Source organism: Peromyscus maniculatus, chromosome 14 (genome assembly GCF_049852395.1).
Source record: "Peromyscus maniculatus bairdii isolate BWxNUB_F1_BW_parent chromosome 14, HU_Pman_BW_mat_3.1, whole genome shotgun sequence".
Taxonomy (NCBI): Eukaryota; Metazoa; Chordata; class Mammalia; order Rodentia; family Cricetidae; genus Peromyscus; species Peromyscus maniculatus.
This window is the reverse complement of record NC_134865.1, coordinates 44,617,044-44,639,593: the sequence shown is the minus strand read 5'-3', so window position 1 is coordinate 44,639,593 and position 22,550 is coordinate 44,617,044. Positions and strand designations below refer to the sequence as shown.

The 22,550-nt window shown below is 42.2% G+C and overlaps 1 protein-coding gene across 7 annotated transcripts in view; it reads right to left on the bottom strand.

Annotated features, from left to right (window-relative positions):
• The window catches only part of Pcnx4 (pecanex 4), a 39,196-nt gene extending 17,088 nt beyond the window's left edge, over positions 1-22,108 (bottom strand). For 2 of the 7 annotated variants that reach the window (XM_042260775.2, XM_076550863.1), the window contains exons 1-7: positions 21,715-22,098; positions 12,550-12,669; positions 11,240-11,982; positions 2,802-2,981; positions 2,067-2,581; positions 1,732-1,832; positions 1,491-1,610 (exon numbers count right to left, since the gene is read on the bottom strand). In XM_042260775.2, coding sequence (XP_042116709.1) covers positions 1,491-1,610; positions 1,732-1,832; positions 2,067-2,581; positions 2,802-2,981; positions 11,240-11,937 — 1,614 coding nt within the window. In that variant the 5' untranslated portion in view covers positions 11,938-11,982; positions 12,550-12,669; positions 21,715-22,098. Of the gene's footprint in view, positions 1-1,490; positions 1,611-1,731; positions 1,833-2,066; positions 2,582-2,801; positions 2,982-11,239; positions 11,983-12,549; positions 12,670-21,714 lie in introns of all 7 variants that reach the window. The other 5 variants (XM_042260776.2, XM_076550864.1, XM_076550862.1 and 2 more) reach the window with 4 other exon arrangements.
• Between the last annotated feature and the right edge of the window lie 442 nt (positions 22,109-22,550).

The following is a 22,550-nucleotide window of genomic DNA, read 5'->3' as shown; positions in this document are numbered from 1 at the left end:
ATCACTCCCTGGGATTAAAGGCGTGAGTCACCATGCTTGGCTGTATCCTCGAACACACAGAGATCCAGATAGATCTCTGCCTCTGGAATGAACACACAGAGATCCAGGTAGATCTCTGCCTCTGGAATGCTAGGATTAAAAGCGTGTGCTATCACTGCCTATCCTCTATGTTTAATATTGTGGTTGTTCTGTCTCTGACCCCAGATAAGTTTATTAGGGTGCACAATATTTTGAGGAATACAATAACACCACACAAAAGTGTATGGAATACTGTCAAACTCATTTTACGTGGTCCTGATATGTAAACCAGACACTATCACAAGGAAAGGTAGCCACAAATACACATATACACATGGCTTAGACACACCTCTTGAAAATACAGATAATACCACCACAACATATGAAAAATGTTGGAATGCATGGCCAAGTAGGCCATTTAGGAATAGAAAGTTGGTTTAACAATCAAAACTCAACACATCACACTATGTTAAACAGAAAAAACTGATAAACTTTAGCACCCTTCATGATACAAACACTTAGCAGTGAAGGGTACTTTATAAGGTAGAGACTATCTATGCAGAATGTTTAATGATAAAAGGTTGGCACATTAATGAAGGTTGGTCGCTTTCCTCATGAAATGCCTGCTTTTTCTCTTCAAGTGAACATTTTCCTGCTTCTCAACATGAAACAAAACAACAGTAACAAAAAAATCACTGCAGTGGCACTTCATACCACGAGTATATAAAATAAAATAAATAATAAAAACGTCAGGTAACAAGTGTTGATGAGAACGGAGACCAGCTGGGGAAGTCTCATATAATGCCAACCGTGTATTCCAAATGGTACAGTTAGGCTGGAAAGCAATGTGCCAGTAGCCTGAAGCATGAAATGTGGGTGACTAGAATACACCTACAAATACACCTGTCCATCCATCCATCTGTCCGTCCATCTACCTACCTACCTATCTCCATGGGAAATAAAAAATACATCTGTACAAAAACATGTACACAAATGCTCACAGTAATATTCCTGTCAACAGCGAAAAGCTGAAACGTGAATATCTATCATCTAATGGGTGTATGAACCAGCAGGGGTCTATGGACACACTGGAATTTACTTGACAACAAAGAAGTACTCATCTATGCCAAATGAATGAACCTTGAGAGCTCATTAAAAAGTTGAAGAAAAGAGATGCAAAGGACCACACATCCTCTGACACCACTCAGGGAATTCATCCAGAAGGTGAAGATCGGTACAGAGAGAAGCAGACACATGGTGGCTGGGTCTGGGACAGATACAGATGCCAGGGAGGGCGTGATGGAGAGTGGCTGTTAGTGTACACATTTGGAACGCTGAAAATGTTAGATGGCCGCAACGATGGCCGCACTACTCTGCATATGCAGCACTGACTAGAAAGCCTTCAATGGGTGAGTTTTCTTGTCTGTAAAAACCCAAATACCTCTCGACAGAGCTGCTAAAAACATACTTACCAATAACAGTCTCACGCCCGTATTAAGGCTCCTGTTCCACCAGCAGTCTGTGTGGGACACCATGTAGACTGCCCACACAATCACAGTCTCTAGTAAAGCATTTTCTGTGTTCTGCCACACCTACAGTATATAAAGTATCCACTTTTATCAGGTAGAATTCAATAACCTAAGCAAACTGTTGAATAAATGCCACAATTACACTCCGCCACAGGAAGGGCTGTGCAATGCATCCTGGGATTACCGTTCTGAAAGCCCTGGTGAATCCGATGGAGACAGTCACAGAGTGCAGCCCGTGTAAGGAGCTATCCAGTGCAAGGAAGGCCACCATAGCCAGAGGAGACACTGAAGCAGAACAGACAAGACGGGGTGAATTGGATTAGTGCAGAAACCTCTCCTGCCACAGCTTATCTCGGTAAACAGCTTTCATGAGCACGCGTAAGCAATTAACTGAAAAACTAGTGAATATATTACAACAAAAACAAAACTCAAACATGAAGAGTAGTAGGTATACAACACACATGCGAGGATTCTTTCCTGACTACCATTTGGAAGAGCCAGTAGATCGAAACCGCCTACCTATAGTTAGCAAGATCCATCTGACCACCCCAATCTTCAGGAGCTTGTTCTGCTTTTCGGAGAACACAGACACAGCTTGTATATTCTTTGGAAAGAAAGGGTTTCGAAAAATTCCGAAGATGTAGATGCTTTGAGTTTCTCCCAGTATCCATAGTATTGAAAGTAACGCCATCAGAACATAGCCCAAGTTGGACTGAGAGCTGCTTCTGGAGACCTGGGAGACACCGGCGTAGTGATGCAGCAGCCCAGCCTCGAGGAGGGCCACACCCAGCACAACGGTGCACAGAAGGCATTCCTTCCTGCCGAACCGATGTCCACAGCTGCCTGGGAAAGCCTTGGGACCCCTTTCTACTCCGGGCCTGGCCACACCACGCCTGAAGACCAAACTCAGGTCACTTAGGTTAAGACTCAGGAAGAATCCAAGTCCAGTCATGAAAAGCACCACACCAACGGTGCTGGGGATGAAGTAGGACACAACAGGTGTTCCAGCAGAAGTGATGAACATTGCCAATAACCTGTGGGGAAAAGAGGACAGAAGATTTACTTGAAGACCAGCAGGACGGCTCAGTGGGTACCTGAGTTCCATCCGGAGAGCCTACATGGCGGAAGGAGGAAAAAAAGACTCCTGTAAGTGTCATGGCAGCACATGAGCACTTACCCCCACACCACATTAGAGAAAGAATGAAAAAGTAAAAAGTCCCATCGACCTTCACAACTCAAACCCTAACAACTTACCGTAGGTGAGATGACATGGACGAGCCTCCAAGACCGAACTCTAAAACCTGCTCCACCGCCCAGAAGAAAAGGGCGTCGGGTGGGGGGAGAGTCCCAAGTGCCCAGAGGAGAGGCAGCAACACAAACAAGATGTGCAGAACCTGATTCACTTGCTCTAGAGCTGGTATATTCACAATAAACCTGTAAGAAAGAGAAAATACTAAATCACACCAAGAACCAAACAGATCTACCAAACAGCACATATCACAAGAAGGCAAGCTTACAGGAAAGGCCATGATCCCAGATAGCTGTGGGCACTGTGCCCACTGCCCCAAACCAGCAATGACCTCACTTGTGCCCAAACTTTACAGATACCTGGATTCAAATATGCAAAGAGAGAACCTAATACAGCCATCTGCAACACTGAATGCAGGGATTTAAAAAACTGAATAAATGAGGCTGGGACATTCTTCCCCTAAACCTACACTGGCTGAAATCCTACCAACGATTCTCAGACTTTACAACCGTAAGTAACCCTGGGGAGCCAAGCTGCAGTAACATGCATTTACTGGCAGCTCCTCTCTTCTCTTCCCTCCATCACTGTCCTCCTTGTAGGTCTCAGCTTTGAAGTCACTACAGATAATAGCATCGGACAGGTCACTGGGAACTTAATTAGCATTAATAGCACTCCTCTATTTTAGACCAGCAATGTTATGGGCTGAAGACATATTTGTAAAATACAGTCTCCTCAGAGCAGGGGCAGCCCCTCTTTAAATGGAGATATTGATACTCAGTAAAACATTTGGAGTTAAACAACGAAACAGATTTAAATTGTTGAATAAAAATGTAAAACATCGCCGGGCGGTGGTGGCGCACGCCTTTAATCCCAGCACTCGGGAGGCAGAGCCAGGCGGATCTCTGTGAGTTCGAGGCCAGCCTGGACTACCAAGTGAGTCCCAGGAAAGGCGCAAAGCTACACAGAGAAACCCTGTCTCGAAAAACCAAAAAAAAAAAAAAAAATGTAAAACATAGGAAAACATTCTCAACCTCCTGTTAATTTTTCAGAATAAACTTAATCAAACACTAAGTCAAGGGGCTAAAACAGTAACAGTACTAATGGAGTAATAGAGATTTTCAAGAGAAAAAACCCAAGGCTCAGACTTAGAGCAGAATTGCACTTGAATACCTGAGCTGTTGAGAATCAAAACACAACTGTCATACTTCAGCTTTAAGTTTCCACAGTCTGAATGCAAGCATACATTAACTATGGCTATAACAATGGCCTACACATATTTGCTCATGGGCATGCCTGGCCTACACCAGTCAGCACACTACTTCATACTCTCTTCCTTCTTTCAAATTGTCATAAGCAGGGAGCAAATGAGCTCAAGATCAATATGCGGTGCTCAATTACAGGACACTCTTTCCAGTGGTGGAACTTGAAATAAAATATACTCCATTCTGAGAAGAAATGTCCAATGAGCAAAAAGAATTAAGCAACACATAACAACCTACAGGTGGTAAGAGACACCAGGTTAGTCTGTTCTCAAAACCACCTTCCTCTTCAAAATATACTCATGAGCAGAACTGCATGAGAATAACCATGCTCAGCAAATGTTTTACAAAATAAAGTTCTATTTTGAAATACTTTTCTTAATAAGCAACGTCTTAGCAACAGTACTTACCAGATATTATAAACAAATATAAGGACATTATATAAGTAAATATAAACTTATAGTTAAATTAAACAAATACAGATTATTTTGCTCCATATATAAATTGACCTCCAAAAGATGGTTACTGTAGTTAATTACTTTATATGGGAAGATACTTAATGTTTCTGAACAGAAACTACCTAGGATTAAAAAAATTCAGGTATTAAAAAAACACAGTTTTGAAATTAATAGCTATAAAAATATCTTGAATTCTATATATCTGAAGATCCACATGCCAAGAAATACAACATGCCCATACCGTGGCTAAGAGGCTATAAATGTGTATCATTTCTTCTGATAACTCTCAAGTCTCTGAGGTGAGTACTATAGATTTAACACTTGCTTTTCAGAATCTAAAGCCCATAGAAAACTATTTACCCTTCTCACAACACAACTGTGGTCCACAGAATGGGGAGAGAAGAAGTTACTGTGGGTTGCATCTCTTTAGCCTTCTTTAGAGATAAAACTAAGCAACATTTGGTATTTCTGTCCAGCGTGGGAGAGCATACACACTTTATCCACAAGCTAGCTGTGTCCTCACACCTACTAATCAAAGACTCTGTGTCTTTGTCATCTCGAAGGTATTGTTCTAAAAATGAAAGGTTAACTGTTTCGTATTGAAACTGTCATTTTGTTCTTTAAAAACAAATGTGAGGCTTTCTTTGCCTCATGCTTTCGTCATAGTTAAAAAACCCTTTGTAATTATGAAACCTTTAAACATTGAAACAGTACATTAAATCCAACAAGAAATTTAGCAAGAAATATTTTATGCACTTCTATTTATAAATGAATAATGCTGTTTTTAAGAAAATGCAACAAAATAACTTAGGATTATTTAAAATGTGGAGATATACTATAGCAGGCATTAGTTTCTGACTTCAGATTTTTTTTTTTTTTCTGAGACAGGGTTTCTCTGTGTAGCTTTGGTGCCTTTCCTGGAACTCACTCTGTAGCCCAGGCTGGCCTCGAACTCACAGAGGTCCACTTGCCTCTGCCTCCTGAGTGCTGGGATTACAGGCGTGCGCCACCAAGCTGGACTCGGACTCAGAGATCCGCCTGGCTCTGCCTCCCCAGTGCTGAGATTAAAGGTGTGTGCCACCACTGCCCGGCCTAACTTCAGAAATTTAATAGTGGGATAGTAATTTACAAATCTGTATTCTGACTCAGGAGGTGTTAATCTCATAGATGTGAAGAGAAAGGCCACCAAACCAAATATGGCTAAATTAATTTTAAAAAGCTTTATTCATATACACAGGCTGTTGCTTATTATCAATGTTCCCACACTGAGTGTGGGAAAGATAAGTTTCTTATAGCTCAGGAGCAGGGAGTTTCAAAAAAGGGGATTTGGCAGGTGAATAAGTGGGGGGTCACAGAAGCTGAGCATACCAAGGTCATAAAGACCTTTGTTTCAGAAGGTTTAGAAAGTTGCCATTTCCTGGAACAGGCAGTACAGACCATGTGCAGTTAGAGTTACAGGTAGAGCATAGCCCAATCCTTGAGAAACAGATTTAATCACAGAGAGCAATGAACCAAGTGTGCCCTTACTATAAAATGGTTTTCAAGCCTAAGATAAAGGCAGGCTGGTTTATCAGAGGCAGAAAGATTTCTTTGAGTTCGAGGCAAGCCTGGTCTACATAGCCAGTTCCAGAACAGGCAAGATTACTTTGAGAGACTCTGTCTCAAAAAACAAAAACGAAACAACAACAAAAATATATTCTGAAAATTCTGAGTCTTATAAACTTGGGGTTTTAAAAAATGTTGTATACATGCATTCAATTTTATAGCTAACTTCTAAAAACCAAGCATTTAATTGTAACTTGTTAGTAAATGATGCTACCAGACTCCAACTAAACTTCCCATTTATGCTCCTCTTAAATATCTGATTAGATGAAGAACTACATAAGTTCTTATTTACTCTGATCTACAAATGTAGATTAAGAGTTAAGGACATCTGAAGTCAATTTCAGTACATAAACTGTCCTTGTGTTTTCAAATGTCAACTTCCACAATACAATACAATAGACTAGAAGGTTTAAAGTCGTAGAAATTTAGATTCTAAAAGTTGAGAGGGTTGAGGATGCTGGAAGCCAAGACCACAGTAGAAATGAGAATGAGCGCTCTTCCACACACAGCAGATGAAGTAGCTCTGCTGGGCCCCTTCTTCTAAGGGCCTCATCCCATCACATCAGGTTGCACGTTCCGACCTGGTCACCCGCAAAGGCCTTCCTCCTAACCTCATTACACTCAGGGTTGAGCAACACACAACTCAGTCTACATTGCACTCCTGCCCAGTCCACAACATAGGCTCTTCTTGAAAGATAAAACCAGCCCAAGACTGCTCCACGGTAGAGAAGGTTTATTGTAGTTACGAGGGAATAAACAGCCAGAGGTATCTGGAATGGTCTATGGAGGACAGGGGGATTGGAAGAGTGAGAGAGGAAGAGAGAAGAGTGGAGGAGGCCAAGAGAGGACCCAGGAGCCAAGAGCCGAGAGAACCACGAGGGCGTGTAGCCAAGATGGCGGAGTTACCCAGGGAGAAGAGGCCGGGTGAAGGGAGGTGCAGCTCAGGGCCGGGGAGGGTTAGGGTAGGAAGCAGGGTATGCCAGCCAGGATGACTCTGTAACAGGTCTGCAGCCAGTGTCTGCTCAGATTTGTTAGAGAGGCACCCCAGTTAGCCATCTGTCCTGAGTTATCTTTAAGACCTCACACTTCTCACAGACAAAAATACATCGGTGTCCCAATGGTTCCCAAAGTCTTAACTTTTTCTAGCATTAATTCTAAAACCTCATCTAGGTATTACCCAAATGAGCACCCTAAATGTGCCTAATCTTATCTATGAATCACCTACATTTAGCTATGGGTGATGCTCAAGGTACAATCCATCCATTTTTTTTTTTTTTTTGGTTCTTTTTAACGGGTTTTGGGTCTGGGATAATTTTCATTATTTAGGGGGGTTGGTTACAAGTTGTTGTCAAGGGTTAGGAAAAAGGCTAAGCAAAGGAGATTAGATTTAAGGTTCTTGTAAAAAAAAAAAAGAAAAAAAGAAAAGAAAAAAAGAAAAAGACAATTACTAGTTTTAAATACTTTACATTATTACCAACTATTAGGATATAAAGAAATGAAAGTTAGTAGTTAGACATTACAATAGAAATTGTAGTCATATTAGATATGTTTTAAAAATTGAGCAGATATATTTTAGACAGGTCATCTTCAAACCCTTCAGAGATCTACAGAATATGGCATTTAAAATGTTTTAATAACTTAGAAATTTTTCTTTTTTGAGACATGTCGGCTCCTGGCAGTACCAATCTACTTCAGAGAAAATATGGGCATTGAAGAAACTGCATATGGAGTTAACTTTCATTGTGGCAAAAGTTAGCCACTGGACAACAAAGTATCCTCGAATCAACAGGACAAAATGGACAGACAGAACACGAAACAAAGGACTACCGATTCCTGCCAAAACAAGTGTGGTTATGGCTTTATCAGAAGGCATCTTCTGAGGCCAGGACAATATGGCACCATCCCTGAAGTGGCCTTCACAATCCAGATAAGGTACAGTGCCCTTTTCTTCGAAGGCAGCTAAACAGGCAGTGGGCCGATGGCTTCTGTTGTGCAATGGAACAGCAACTGAAAGCTCACCACGCCTCTCAATAGTAGACTGGCATTTAATAGAGGGATGTGGAGAAGAAGGGGATGCTGAGATGAAGCCATATATACACAGCCAAGAAGAATGGACAGCTGAATTCAAAAACCATCAACAATTTCCAGAATTTAAAATCCTGAATCATGACATGACACTAGTGGAATTCAGGTGTTTCTGGTACATGGACTGCTCTCACCCAATGTGAGGTTGAACTGTTGACCTTGTGTACATCCTACTTCACAAATGAGTCTGTCAGATACGATAAGCCTATAGGCTGAAGATGATGCCCCAACACTGCGGAGAAACCTCAGGTGACTGTCCGGGCAGCTGGCTGTTTCTGTCAACTCACAAAATTTTTGGAAGTTGCTTTTGTGCACTTCCTGTTTTTATTTTTGTTAGCTAATATTATTTCCTTCTTGGGTCTCTGAGGGAGTTGAAGATTAGTTAGTTATAGTTGAAGACTAATTAGGATAGAAAGTGAATTAGATACATTTTGGACTTACTAAAATAGGATAGATAAGGGAATTATTTTCTCTGATTTGTCAAATACAAATGGACTAGATATTGTTTAGGTATTTGTTACTTGTATATATTGTATATAGTTACTGTACTTTTGTATATAGTTTTTCTTTTGTTAGTTATAACCTTTTGCCTTTTTTCTTTTTATTAAAATAGAAAAGGGGAAATATGGTGATATTTTATTTGTACTGAAATGTGATTTTAATTTTATGTTAATAAATAAAGTTGCCCTGGGGTCAGAGCTATTAGAGCCATAGCAAGAGCGTGATGGTTAGAAGAGCTAGGCAGATTTCTGTGTGTTCAGGGATACAGCCAGTATTGGAGACATACGCCTTTAAGACCTGGAGGGCGGTACTTACAGACAGTGATGAGGCAGTCATGTGGTTGGGTTTACAACCAATGAGAAGGCAGAACAAAAAGACTATTTAAACACAGACAAACAGGAAGTAGCTCTCTCTCGGGGAAGCTAGGAGCACTGCAGGAGGTAAGATTTTATCTCGGAGCTCTGACCTCTCGGCTTTCTCTTTTACATTGGCTCTGTGTTTCTTATTTTAATAAGACAATTGGTTACATCTACACAAGAACCTGAAGAACTAGGCTGAGGACTTTCCACAGTGGATGGTGAGACAGGCTAGGACACTCTCAATAGCAAATGGTGAAAGGGAAAAAGAATGGGTGACTGGACCCAGGAACTTCAAATACAGCAAGACAAACTGCATTATCTTTTAGCTTAGGGGTAATTCTTTCTAGATCTGTACTTGGCCTTCTCACACCCTGGAGTGGCTGTAACCTGCATGACTCCAGGCAGAGCTCATTCTCCTGGCTCTGAGGAGTGACCCTGTCTATGTGGCTCCTGACAGAGGCGATTTGGTCTGAAGCCGAAACAATGGTCCTGATGGTCTCAGAATCACTCCGGCCATCATTCTCCCTTTATTCCAACACCGCACATTCACAGTTGAATAATTCTGTCAGTCAGGGCTGCAAATTCTAAGCTCAGTATCTCTCCTTTACTTTATTATCACGTTTCTATCCCTTTCACTCAAACTGGGGATGCAATCTGCACTGACTGACGAGGAGACGCTGCAGCCTCACCCTAGTGTTCGCTTCAGAATCTGTTATAAAACAGATTGGGAATTTTCCAAATTTCAAGTTCTAGTTCCTTTTTCCTGATTAACATTTTCTTTACCTCTTTCCTTTTGTATTTTAAAGTAAGCTGTCAGGATGAACATTGTTTCTTCTCACATTTGTTTCAAAATTTCCTTTCTCAGATGTCCTATTATATCACTTAAAAGTTTTGCCTTCCATGAAACACTGGCAGTTGGCCAAGTTCTTTGCCAATTTATAAAAAAGGATTACTTTTCTTCTGGTTTCCAAGAATATGTACCCCATTTCCATTTACAATCCCATCAGAATTAGCCTTAATGTCTCAATTTCTAGCCTGCACATCCCAAATCTCCCAGCTTTTACCAACTGCTCAGTTAAGTAAGCTCCATTTTCTATTTATGTATTTGTTATAACAACCGTCCACTACCTTTGTCTGCTTGGGCAGCTACAACAAAGCATCACAGACTAGGTAACCTAGGCGACACAAATGTGTTCTCTCATAAGAGCTGGAAGTCCAAAATCAGGGTGCCAGAGTGGTGTGGCGTGGTGTGGGGGCTCCTCTCCTGGCTTACTGATAGTTACTGCTGTCTCCCCCAAGTCCTCCCATGTATCTTTCAAAGGCACCAATTCTACCAGACCAGAGCCCACCTTCATGACATCATCGTCTTTCAAAGGCTTCATCATGAAATGACACCACATAGCTTAAGGCTTTAGTAAATGAATTGTTTTCACACACACATATTTGCTCCATCACATGTCTGTACATTTCTACCTGTCCACTAACCTGGTAGAGAAAACTCTGATCTACAGAAACAGAAACTAGACTTAGAAAAGACAAACAAGAAGGGTATCTAGCAAATTTGTAAACTATTTGCTTCAAAACAGTTCCCATTTCCCTTCTAGAACTAATTTAAAAACCATCATTCTGTCTACATTTTGGTGTTATTACAGAGATTATAAATTTTCTATTCATTAAATTTGCTCTTTATATAATAGTAAGTGTATAAATTTTAAATTCTCCTCTCCCTGATTTAAAGTTTCCCTTCTTTCCCAGGTTATCACATTAAAATAATAATAATCTTGATTTAAAAAATTATCTTTCGATACAGAATTTCTCTGTGTAGCCCTGGCTGCCCTAGATCTGTAGACCAGCCTGGATCTGAACTTTGAACTCCATCTGCCTCTGGCTCTAGAGCTGGGATTAAAGGCGTGCACCACCACCACCCAGCAAAATTATGTATCTTAAAAAGTATTTCTGTTATGATTCTTCATTAAGATTTAGATACTTCTTTATAATATGAAAATTTTATAGAGATCATTCCTAAAAGATTAATCATCAAAATAACTTAAGTATCCCAATGGTTTGGTCTGACTTTTTAATTCACTGATGCATCCCTTGTAAACACTAAGAAAAGCTCTCTTGCCAGGTACACTTAGAAACAAAGCAAGCCATTAAGTGTTCTCTAAGTTTTTACCTGTGTGCAAGGTCCACAGAAACAAAGAAAAAAATATACAGTGGCCGCAGGAGAGGAGTAATTTCGTAGGTATCCTGGGTCTGAAATGTTGCGGTCTCCGTGGCGGTGTTTACAATTAGGGAATATTCTGCTATGCAGAGGGTCAGCCACCCAAAGACAAAGAGAGCGGCCGTTGCCCCGGGGCTGCCGTACAGCGAGGTCATTCTGTCGGGGAGCAGATACCATGTTCCAAGACCACACACCAACCCGGCAAGACCAGAATGGAAAACTGTATTGGCCACGTATTTTTTGCCAGGAATCAGAAATCTGACGGTCTCAGCCCCAGAACAACTTGTAAACTCGTGCTCGTCTTCCTCCGCTAAGATGTTCAGGGCTGTCATCCTCTGGACCACCACCGACTTGCTCTTGGCGTGCGCACTGGTTAGCTGGATGACAGCCGCCGTGATCACCATCAGTCCTCCCGAGAGAGCTGCCGCCGAGTAGTCTCTCAGGATGTCCAGCTGGTATAGAAGAGTTCCTGTCCCACCTAAGGCCCATGGCATCAGGAAAAGGACAATCTGATTAACGTATATGTAAGGAGGGGCACAATAGCCTAATTTGAGTCGAGGGCCTCCAAGAACAGTCTGTGGAAAGCGCTTCAGCAGGAAGTCCTGTTTGTAATCGTTTAGCAGAGGGACATCTGGACTCATCCTTCCCATTCAGGACTGGTCTAAAAGTCACATCTTTTTCATAGCCAGCAGTATCTGTGAAAAAGAAAAAACAAAGCACTGTTCAAAAACACGACACTGAAGACCTGGAGGAAACATAGTCCATATTTCGACTTGACTTCCTTAGTCCCTTTATAGGCAGGATTTCTAACCTTGGTTCCTACCCAACCTTCACAATATAATTGGTACTAAGTTTGCTCTCTTCCCAAAATAATCATGCTAACTGACTTTCTTTTTTGGTTTTTCGAGACAGGGTTTCTCTGTGTAACTTTGTGCCTATCCTGGATCTCACTCTGTAGACCAGGCTGGCTTCAAACTCACAAAGACCCACCTGCCTCTGCCTCCCGAGTGCTGGGATTAAAGGCGTGCACCACCACGGCCCAGCGCTAACTGATTTTCTTAAGAAATCAAATTCTTGGGCTGCACGATGGCCAGCACTTGGGAGACAGAGCCAGGCGAATTTCTGAGTTCAAGACCAGCCTGGTCTACAGCGAGAGTTCCAGGACAGCCAGGGCTACACAGAGAAACTCTGTCTTGTGGGGGGAAGAAATATTTTTTATTAATGTACCTAGCATATCATTGTTGACATTAGATTGAACTCACAGCTTAGATTCCAAGGCCAAAGGAAAGTACTCTCTATTCAGACTTGCTGGCAGTCCTACTGTTTCCCAGTGAGCTCTTCTGTTAGTCTTTTCCTTCTGTTACAGGGTCAGCGAACTGTCTCTAAATGGCCAGACAGTAAATACTGTCAGCTTGTTGAGTTCTGTTATAACAATCCTATCTTGTTGCTATACCATAAAAGCATCCATAGACAATACAATATGTAAATTAATGCGAGTGGTTGTATTTTATAAAATGTACAGTATTTATCCAAATAGGCTATGTATAGGCTGTCAATCACTACTGTCTAAATAATGATATTTCTCTGTTATTCTCTGGGAAACAAAGTAGAAAATACAACAACTAAATGTTCTGTATATCACTTAATTATAATAAATTTAGGATTTTCAAATATTTTAAAAAGTCAAATCTTATTACATAAAATTAGTAGCATTTCAATAAAAACCTATCTAGAAACTGGGAGTTCAAATGTAGTTGGGAGGCAGGCCTTTAATCCCAGGATTCAGGAGGCAGGGGCAGGGGCAGGTGGATCTCTGAGTTCAAGGCCAATCCAGGGCTAGTCGTGAAAACTTGTCTCCACATCATCTTCATCACCAACAACTACAACACATAAGATAAAGTAGAAGAAAAAACTATGATGAAAAAGAAGTCAAAATACATGCTTATTTTTAACAGCTATATTATCACAGGCAAGCTACTTCATAATTCAAGTTTTAGTCTTTCTAGTGCCAGTTTCTAGAATATGCCAGAAATAAACTGCACATCCTTTATATCCTTAAGTGTAGGTTATTCCTACTCAGAGATCATAAAAATCTTAAGTATCAAGTACAGTGGATTCTATTTACTTTTCCACAATATCTTATTCAGAAAGTAAAACAAAAATAAAAACCAAACAACAACAAAACCTGTTGCCTGATACAAGATTAGCTGGAAAAATATTACCACAGCGGATCATCTGTTAGGTGGTAAAATTTAAATACCTTAAAACAGCCCTTTGAACTAGTCTGGCTAATCTGTGGCAGGCAACACCTGTTTGCTGCACAGTTAGGATGCTCTTTAAACTGCAAATGTCTGTGTTCTTACACCTTCAGTCAACTGTCCTTAGTTCTGCGTAGAACTATGTGCAGCTTTGACTTAATTAGCAGCCTGGTACATTCACAAGGTAACAGAGCAGGAGAGATACTATAGTGGTTTGAATGAAAATGTCCCCACAGGCCCATAGGGAGCGGGCACTATTAGAAGGTGTGGCCTTGTTGGAGTAGATGTGGCCTTATTGGAGGAAGTGAGTCAATGGGGATGGGCTTTGAGGTTTCAGATGCTCAAGCCAGACCAGTGTCACGTTCTCTTCCTGTTGCCTGCTGATCCGGATACAGAACTTTCAGTTCTTCTCCAGCACCACGTCTGTCTGCATGCTGCCGTGCTTCCTGCCATGATGATAATGGATTAAACTTCTGATCTGTAAGCCAGCTCCAATTAAATGTTTTCCTTTGTAAGAGCTGCTGTGGTCATGATGTCACTTCACAGCAATAGAAACCCTAACTAAGACAGAAATCAGGGGCTAGGGTATTGCTGTAATAGGCCTGACCATGGTTCTGCCTGGAGGAACATGGAACACTATAGCACAAATCCTAATTGGTCTTAATTAAAAACCCAGAGTCAGATATCAGGGTGAAAGCTGAAAGATCAGAGAAGCAGAGCAGCCAGCCGCTATAGTCCTTACCTTTACGAAATCCTCAGCCTGAAAGGACTCCAAGTTCCTGTCTCCTCCTACCTTATAATCCTTTCTCTGCCCAGCCATATCACTTCCTGTCTCAACCTCCCAAGGGCTGGGATCAAAGGTGTGAGCCACCAGTGCCTGCTCTGTTTCTCTTTTAGACCGGATCAATCTTGTGTAGCACAGGATGGCCTTGAACTCACAGAGATCCGTCTGCCTCTGCCTCTGCCTCCTAAGTGCTGGGATTAAAAGTGTGTGCCACCACTGCCTGGACTCTATAGCTAACTAGTGACTTAGCTCGCACTCTGATCTTCAGGCAAGCTTTATTTGTTAGATCACACACAAAACATCACCACAGAACACTTTGGGACTTTGGACTAGAAAACAGATTGGACATTTTGAGTGAGATTTAATGGGACTTACTAGTAGGAGCATGGAAGACAGTAGTAGTGAATGTGATTTGAACTGTGGGGGCCTGGTCAAGAGATTTCAGAGGAGAAGAATATTAATATGTGGTCTAGAGATTGTTCTGGTTATCTTTTGGCTGCTTTCTGCCCTTGTCCAAAAAAAAAAAAAAAAAAAAAAAAATCTGCCTGAGGCTAAACTGAAAAGTTATGGATGAACAGCTTTGGCAGAGGCGACTTCCAGACAGCATACTATTGACTGTTGCTTGGTTCTTAGTGGCCACGCTTATGCAGATCTATAATGAAAAGCAGCAAGCTGAGCAAGGAAACAAGCAATCTGAGGAGAAAAGGGGCCCCAGGAAGTGTAAACAGGTCAAAGAAAAGCCTGATTCTGAGTGGAATAAAGGGAGTGGTGACCTCAGAGCAAGACCCCACCCAGCTAACTTTTCAAGTTGTGAAAAGGAATTAAAGGAAAGCTTAGGGCTGGGCTTGGTGGTGCACACCTTTAATCCCAGCACTCAAAGGCAAAGGCTGGTGGATCTCTGAGTTCGAGACCAGCCTGGTCTAAAAGAGCGAGTTTCAAAACAGCCAAGCTTAGGCAGTGAAGGAAACCAGTGAAAAGAGAAAGCTAGGGAAAATGTATTTGAATAAGGGGGCCATGTTCCGGCCCAGCAAGCAGAATTTGGCAAGTTCAGCCACGCTGTTCTGGCTTTAGAATCAAGGATACAAGAAACGGGTTAAGGTCAAGCATATGTCAGTTGTGTCCCTGCATGGATGCACATAGAAGCCATTGCATGAAGCTGTGAAGGTAAAGCCTGGATTGCCTTGGAGACCCCAAGATGTTGGAGATGCCAGAGTTGTGGGACAGCTGTCAAGGAGAGTTGCTAATGGAGTGGAACCAGCCCAAGAGGAAGACATGTGCTGCAGTGAACAAAGATGAAAGGAGTGGAGATTTGAGGAGCACGTTGACTTCAGATGCGGAGATGTAGAGTTTGGAGTTTGCCCAGCTGGTTTCTGGTCTTGTTTTAGTCCAGTATTTCCTCATTATGTTTCCTTTTGGAATGGTAATGCATATCCATTTTGGACGTATGTGATCTGCCTTTTCATTTTGACTTTACTGGGGATTATAGTTAAAAGACTGCGTGAGTCTCCGAAGAGTCTTTGAACTACGGATTTTCAAACAGTCCCGATACTGTGATAGACTATGGGGATTTTTGAAGTTGGACTATGATATGGCTACCGGCCTGTGGGGGCCAGAGTAGAATGTGGTGGTTTGGATGCAATGGCCCCCAGAGGCCCACAGGGAATGGCACTATTAGGAGGTGTAGCCTTGTTGAAGGTGGTGTGTCACTGGAAGTGGGCTTTGAGGTTTCAGAGAGCCAAGCCAGGCCCAGTGTCACTCTCTCTTCCTGCTGCCTGCCACAATACTCAGTTCCTCTCAAACACCATGTCTGCCCACAAGCGGTCATGCTACCCACCATGATGATAATGGACTAAACCTCCGAACTGTAAGTGAGCCACCCCGATGAAATGTTTTCCTTTATAAGAGTTGTGATCACGGCATCTGTTCACAGCGATAGAACACTGACCAAGACAGGGATTTTAATACTCTAAGGTTCTTTTTGCACCTTTCCCTCTGTAAAACCTTATCTGTCTCAGTGATGTTAAGCTTGCTGGTCTGAAATAGTCTCCTAGTGTCACGGGGTCAGAAGACCACACTCCTGCAGACGGGGGTAAACATGCCAGCATGAGTTATCTATGTAGATGCCATTAGTCAAGACAATGAGCTCCACTGGATGGTCAGGATTTTAAAGTCTGAAGTACCTAAGTTTTCTCCATGGAATTAAGAAGACTCTCTTGCCCCATGAGAGAAGTCAGGAAACAAAATAGAGAAAGGGAGACAGAAAAATGATACCATATAAAGCTGATTATTTGTGATACTAACCACATTCATTTTCCTTCTAGTGGTTCTGAACCTTTTAGAATACTAGACTGTCAATAGAGAAACATGGAAAGACACTTATGAAATGCCAAAGAAAAAAATGAATAAATTGTTGATGGCATCTGTATTAAAAGTATACATATCTATGTATTAGAAGACTGGATATATATTGCATATGTGTTAAAAGCTCGATAAGGATACTATTTGTTTTAACAGTTGGTAGTTCTTCAATTTACTAAATGTCCTCCAAGCTCTCAATGCCACGTCCTGGGAACACATCCCGTGCGTTTCCTCCTAGGTGCCTCTTCTCACACCCTTTGCCTATGATCTTCTCTTTCCCTTTCTCTAGTCAGTAATTTTAGTCAACTTTCACGACTCAGTCTAATCATTTCTAAACTCCTGGCAAGCACTCCGGCTGAACTACTGTGTCTCCCTTCTCTCTGCACCTAGAACAGCTGGTTCTACACCATTCCACCAGCTCAGAGGCAACCTCGGAGTAGGCTCTCACACTGTTCAGCATTATCTGCACATATGTATTTCTCTTCTTTACTTGTAATCTGTGGCGAGGGGCCCAATCTGGAGATTCATTTAATTCCTCAAACTCAGCAGAACACCTCGGGATACAGAAGCATGCAGTATGTTAATGGAATAGCTTAAGTAAGATGGGTCAAGTTGAAAAACAAGATGCCTTCCTATTTTAAGGGAGGAATTCAGAGTCACCATTTTTGAGCTTTCTCACATTGTATTTTGTTCCAATCAAAATATTAAATCCATAAACTGCTTGTTCCCTGTTTTGGAAGATGGAAGGTATCTCCATTTATCTTCATTATGGAATAAGTGATGGTTGTTATTGACAATATTGTTGGCTCAGGGAAGACTCTGCCTAGGAAGGTTATCCCAAAATAACAAAGGAACAGGACTGGATGTGATAGGGATCACACAGCTAGTTTTCTCTTGTGGGTAAGGAAGTGGCAGGAGTAAGATGCTAGAAAGAAATCCAACTTGAATTCCTTCCTTGTACTACACTATAGTTTAATCTCCTCATCAGGACAGTGCAGACTTCATACTGAGAAACCAGTAAAGGAGAAATGCCATGCAGATGTACACAAAGAAACAATTATGAAATCTGATAGACAGAATGTCAGACATAAATGCTCACTGAAATCATAAATATTTTTAAATAACATTGTGAAGATTTTAAAAACTGCTATTTCCTAACAATTCACTAATGACCACTATGGCAGAAAAGATATAATAAGCAGGTCCATTAACTTCTAATTTTCATTCTAAATCATAGAAGCTTAAAAAGATTTAAGAATTTAAAATGTATTTTGAGGTACCACAATTACATTTATGTGGAGAAATATTCTAAATGCTAACCTGGATTATTCATAAATATAATCAGAACAACTAAACTCACTCCCCCAAAACCCGGCATATGCTTCTGAAGGACTGTTGATCCCTGGAAGGACAGATGACATTTATATGGCCCCCACCTCTAGCACGCTCAAATGAAAATAGCTCCAGCCTGAGGAAAGAAAAGCTGTGATGAAGACTGCACCACAACACTGAGTTGGGCCATATGCTCTCCTCATATGCTCTTCTGAAACTGAGCCAACCAAACAGACTCGGAGATGATGCTGTATTTGGAATCCGAGTCACAAAATCCCACAGGGGTAAGAAATGGTACAAACTGGCAATCTGCTGGGAGGAAACTTAGTTACCAAAACTACAGCTCATTAATCATGTGATAGTGACTAAAATCCCCTGAAACAGAGGAAAACACAACAAAAGTAGTAGTTTGAATATGTGCATGTGCACATCTATATACATTTCTCTAAGGCCAGAAGAAAGAATTTCTGCTACTCAGGAGGCTAATGCATGAAGATCTCAGGTTCAAGGCCAGCCTGGGTAATATCAAAAGCTTGTTTCAAATTTCTAAAAAGTAAAAAAGAGGTCTGGGAACAGGGCTCAGTTGCAGAGCACTTACTAAGCATGTAGGAAGCCTTAGGTTTAACCCTTAGGTTAACCATCCCTTCCCTCAAGGGAAAAAGGAAGACTTTTTATGGTTAGAGAGGGAGACCAGACAGTTCAAATGGGCAATGCCTCACAAGCAGTACAGTGAGCATCCGTTCTGTTTCACTTGTCCAATGTACACAAATGAACAGAACACAAATGGACAGCTGTCTTCGTTAGGGTTGCTATTGCGGGGATGAAACATGACCAAAGCAATTTGGGGAGGACAGGGTTTATTTGGTTTACACCTCCATATCACTGTTTATCATGGAAGGGACTCAGGTCAGGAACTCAAACAGGCAGGAACCCAGAGGCAGGAGATGATTCAGAGAGAGAGTCGTGCCTGTAACAGGGATTCAGACATCAGTAGGCCCCCAGACCTTAGCACAACTGACTCCATGATGAAAGTACCCTTCAGGCTGTAAAACTCAGAAGGTGGACAGCACCACCTGCCAAAACTAAAACAAAGGCCTGATCCATCCAAGTCCATAGTTATGGGAAAGTCTCCAAATGTAAAGCAAGGTTAGTATCTTGCTTTTTGGCTTCTGTAGTTCTGCTTTTTGCTAAGTCTTCTAGTTAACTGAAGCACATCAACTCAGGACATGGGTTTTGTACTTAAAAGCTCACCCTGGCTATTAGCTTAAACCCATGTCCAAACAGTCTTCTCTGGATATCCCACAACAGGCCTCCCCTCATTCAATCACTTACTAAAAAAAAGCTCTACAGGTTTGTCCACAGCCCAGCCTTACAGAGGCATTTGGGGTTCCCTCCTCTCTGATGACTCTAGCCTGTGTCATGTGGACATAAAATGAAGCCAGCATTCTACTACTCACTGAAACTAAAAATGGAAAGAAATGGCTAAAGATTCTGACCACCCTCCCATTTCTCACTCACTCGAATAAATTCAATTGGTTTGACAATTTTTTCTTTCATAATAAGGTATCATCAAAGTCGAGCCTGACACTCATATAAATCACTAGAAATAACTGTTCTAGAAAGCGAGAACCAGTGGTGGCGCACGCCTTTAATCCCAGCATTCAGGAGGCAGAGCCAGGTGGATCTCTGTGAGTTCGAGGCCAGCCTGGTCTCCAAGGTAAGTTCCAGGAGGAAAAGCCCAAAGCTACACAGAGAAGCCCTGTCTCCAAAAAAAAAAAAAAAAAAAAAAAAGCAAGAACCAACAATATCAACAACTAAGATACAAAGTGGCAAAGTAGGCTTTTGAACTGTACCAACTTATTGTCAAACAAAAGTGACGTTTGCTTTCAGGATTCTTGAATGGTGGACTGGTGGACTTGAAAGGACTATACAAAGTGTGAAAATGTAAACCCTGATACCTAAGCTAGCATGGAAGAGTTTTCAAGAGTCCTCACCAGCAGGGAAGTGAAACATTCTACACAACAGTAAAGGGCTGTATTTAGAGATTTGTATTTAGAATATATAATGAATTCTCCCACTTCAATGATGAAAGTACAACTTGGGTTTTAAAAGATGAACTAAGGATAAGAACTGACAATTTCTGGGTGATGGGCCAGAGGAACTAAGGATAAGAACTGACACAAGGAGATGGAAACCAAACCCACCATGAGATACTTTCAATTCCCTTGACTGGCTAAAATAAAAATGAAAGACAAAAACAAGTATTGATGAGGTTAATTTAAAACCTTCAAACACGTCTGGTGGGGATGTAAAAGGGTGTAATGCCTTGGGAAAATCTGGCAGTTTCTCAACAGTCTAAGCAAGAGAATTAGCATATGACCCACTAGTCCATTACCAGGTATTATATTTAAGAGATATGAAAACATGTCTACACCAAAATTTATACAAAATGTCCACAGCATATTATTAATGTCAAAAAAGGGGAAAACTCAATGTCTATCAATGACTAAATGGATAAATAAAATAAAGCACATCTGCATAACAGACTTTTATAAGATAACAAACAATAATGAAGCTCTGACATGGGTGAGCTTGAGAACATTCCTGTAAGGTGAAAGAAGCTAGATGCATGCATTCAAATTGCATATTCTAAGGTTCTGTGGAATAAATCTGGAGAGACAAAACACAGATTAGTGGTTGCCTAGAACTATTGTGGGCAGGCATATTGGGGAAAGGTGAGAAAAACAGCTAAAAACATACAGAGTTTTTGGAAGGTCGTCAAATTGTTCCAAAATTGACTGATAGATGTGCAATTCTGTCCATATACTTGAAACCAGTGAACTGTACACTTCCAGAGAGAGTTGTATCTCAAGAAAGCTCCCATAGAGGAACACGAAAAGGTTCCCTGCCCAACATTTCCACAGCAGTTAATAACCAACAGGCATCTCTTTAGGTAGGAAAGGTAAAACTTGTAGACAGCATGGTCCCCAAACTGTTAAATTAGTAAAATGGCAATATCTGAACTGGATGCCGTGAGAAATGATGGGTGAATGGGCAAGATGGAAGCTGATAGAAATATGAATGTTCTTTCTAAATGCAGCAACTTAATGAAAGAAAACAACAGCGAAAGAATGAGTAATGAGAGGCACAGAGTGGATAATTCAGAGGCCTAAAAAAAAAAAAAAAAAAAAAAAAACGGGAATGGAATTCATTTAAATAAATTCTTTGACATGCAAAAGATTATATGGAGACAGAAAACCTGGGAAACGAGCTACGCGGATCCGGGCGGCCAAGAATGAACAAATTTGGGGGAGGAGGGCTTGAGATGGAGAAAACCAAGGAATAGTGAACTCTACCTAAGGGGCATAGACCTTGAACTTGATTAGGGTAACATGCTCATCCCTCATCAGGGCCAAAGAGCCGCTCTCCAATTCACAAAGGCCTCTCGGAAAGAAAAAGCAACTCCCCGGGCTGCAAAACACTCCCAGTCAAGTTAAAAGCCACACTGGATCACTACCTCCATCAATTCAGTTCACCCTGTACGTTAGAAAGAGCAATCGTTGCACTTAAAAGCTTTCTAACGGAGAACGGAAGACGTTTGTTGTTGGTAATAAAAGCCGAAAGAAGCGGGTCGTACCCAGGCGTGGAAACTAAGGCAGCAACCAAGTCCCGGGTGTTTCCGGGGCAGACAGTACCTGGAGTCATCCGAGGGGATGGGCGACGCGAGGGCGTCCCGGGACCACATCTCCCCTGGGGAGGTCGGTTGGGAGCTCCCGCCCCACGACCGGTGCGGCGGCGCCGGCGGCTGACCCGGGGCCTCCAGCACCGCTCGCGTTTCCATGGCTAACATCAACTGCGCTCGCGCCTCCCGGGAGGCAGTGCGCACGCGCGCCCGGAGGCGGGGCTGCGCGTCTCGCCCCGCCCCCGTCGCCATGACTCTGCCGGGTGGGCGGCGTTGTTTCCTCCGCGCGGGTGGGGGCCCGGCGGGCTTAGAGCTTAGTGTGGGCTTAGAGCTGTGGGACCCAACTGCGGCTCAGGATCCTTGATGACCCGCCGCCTAAGCACCACCTCTGAACTCTCCCCCGGGCCACGCCCAGACGCCAGAACGTGGTTGCCTTGGTGACGAGGCGTTCCTGCTCTGGAAGCCTCAAAGCTGGATAGATGCTTGACCACCACCATTTAAGCCGGATAGATGCTTGACCACCAACATTTAAGCTGGATGGATGCTTGATCACCACCATTTAAGCTGGGTGGATGCTTGATCACCACCATTTAAGCCGGATAGATGCTTGACCACCACCTTTTAAGCCGGATGGATGCTTGACCACCACCATTTAAGCTGAATGGATGCTTGACCACCACCATTTAAGCCGGATGGATGCTTGATCACCACCATTTAAGCCGGATGGATGCTTGACCACCACCATTTAAGCTGGATAAATGCTTGACCACCACCACTTAAGCCGGATAGATGCTTGAACACCACCATTTGGGGAGCCTAGAATCTCTAAGATTGGTAGACTCGTGGTTC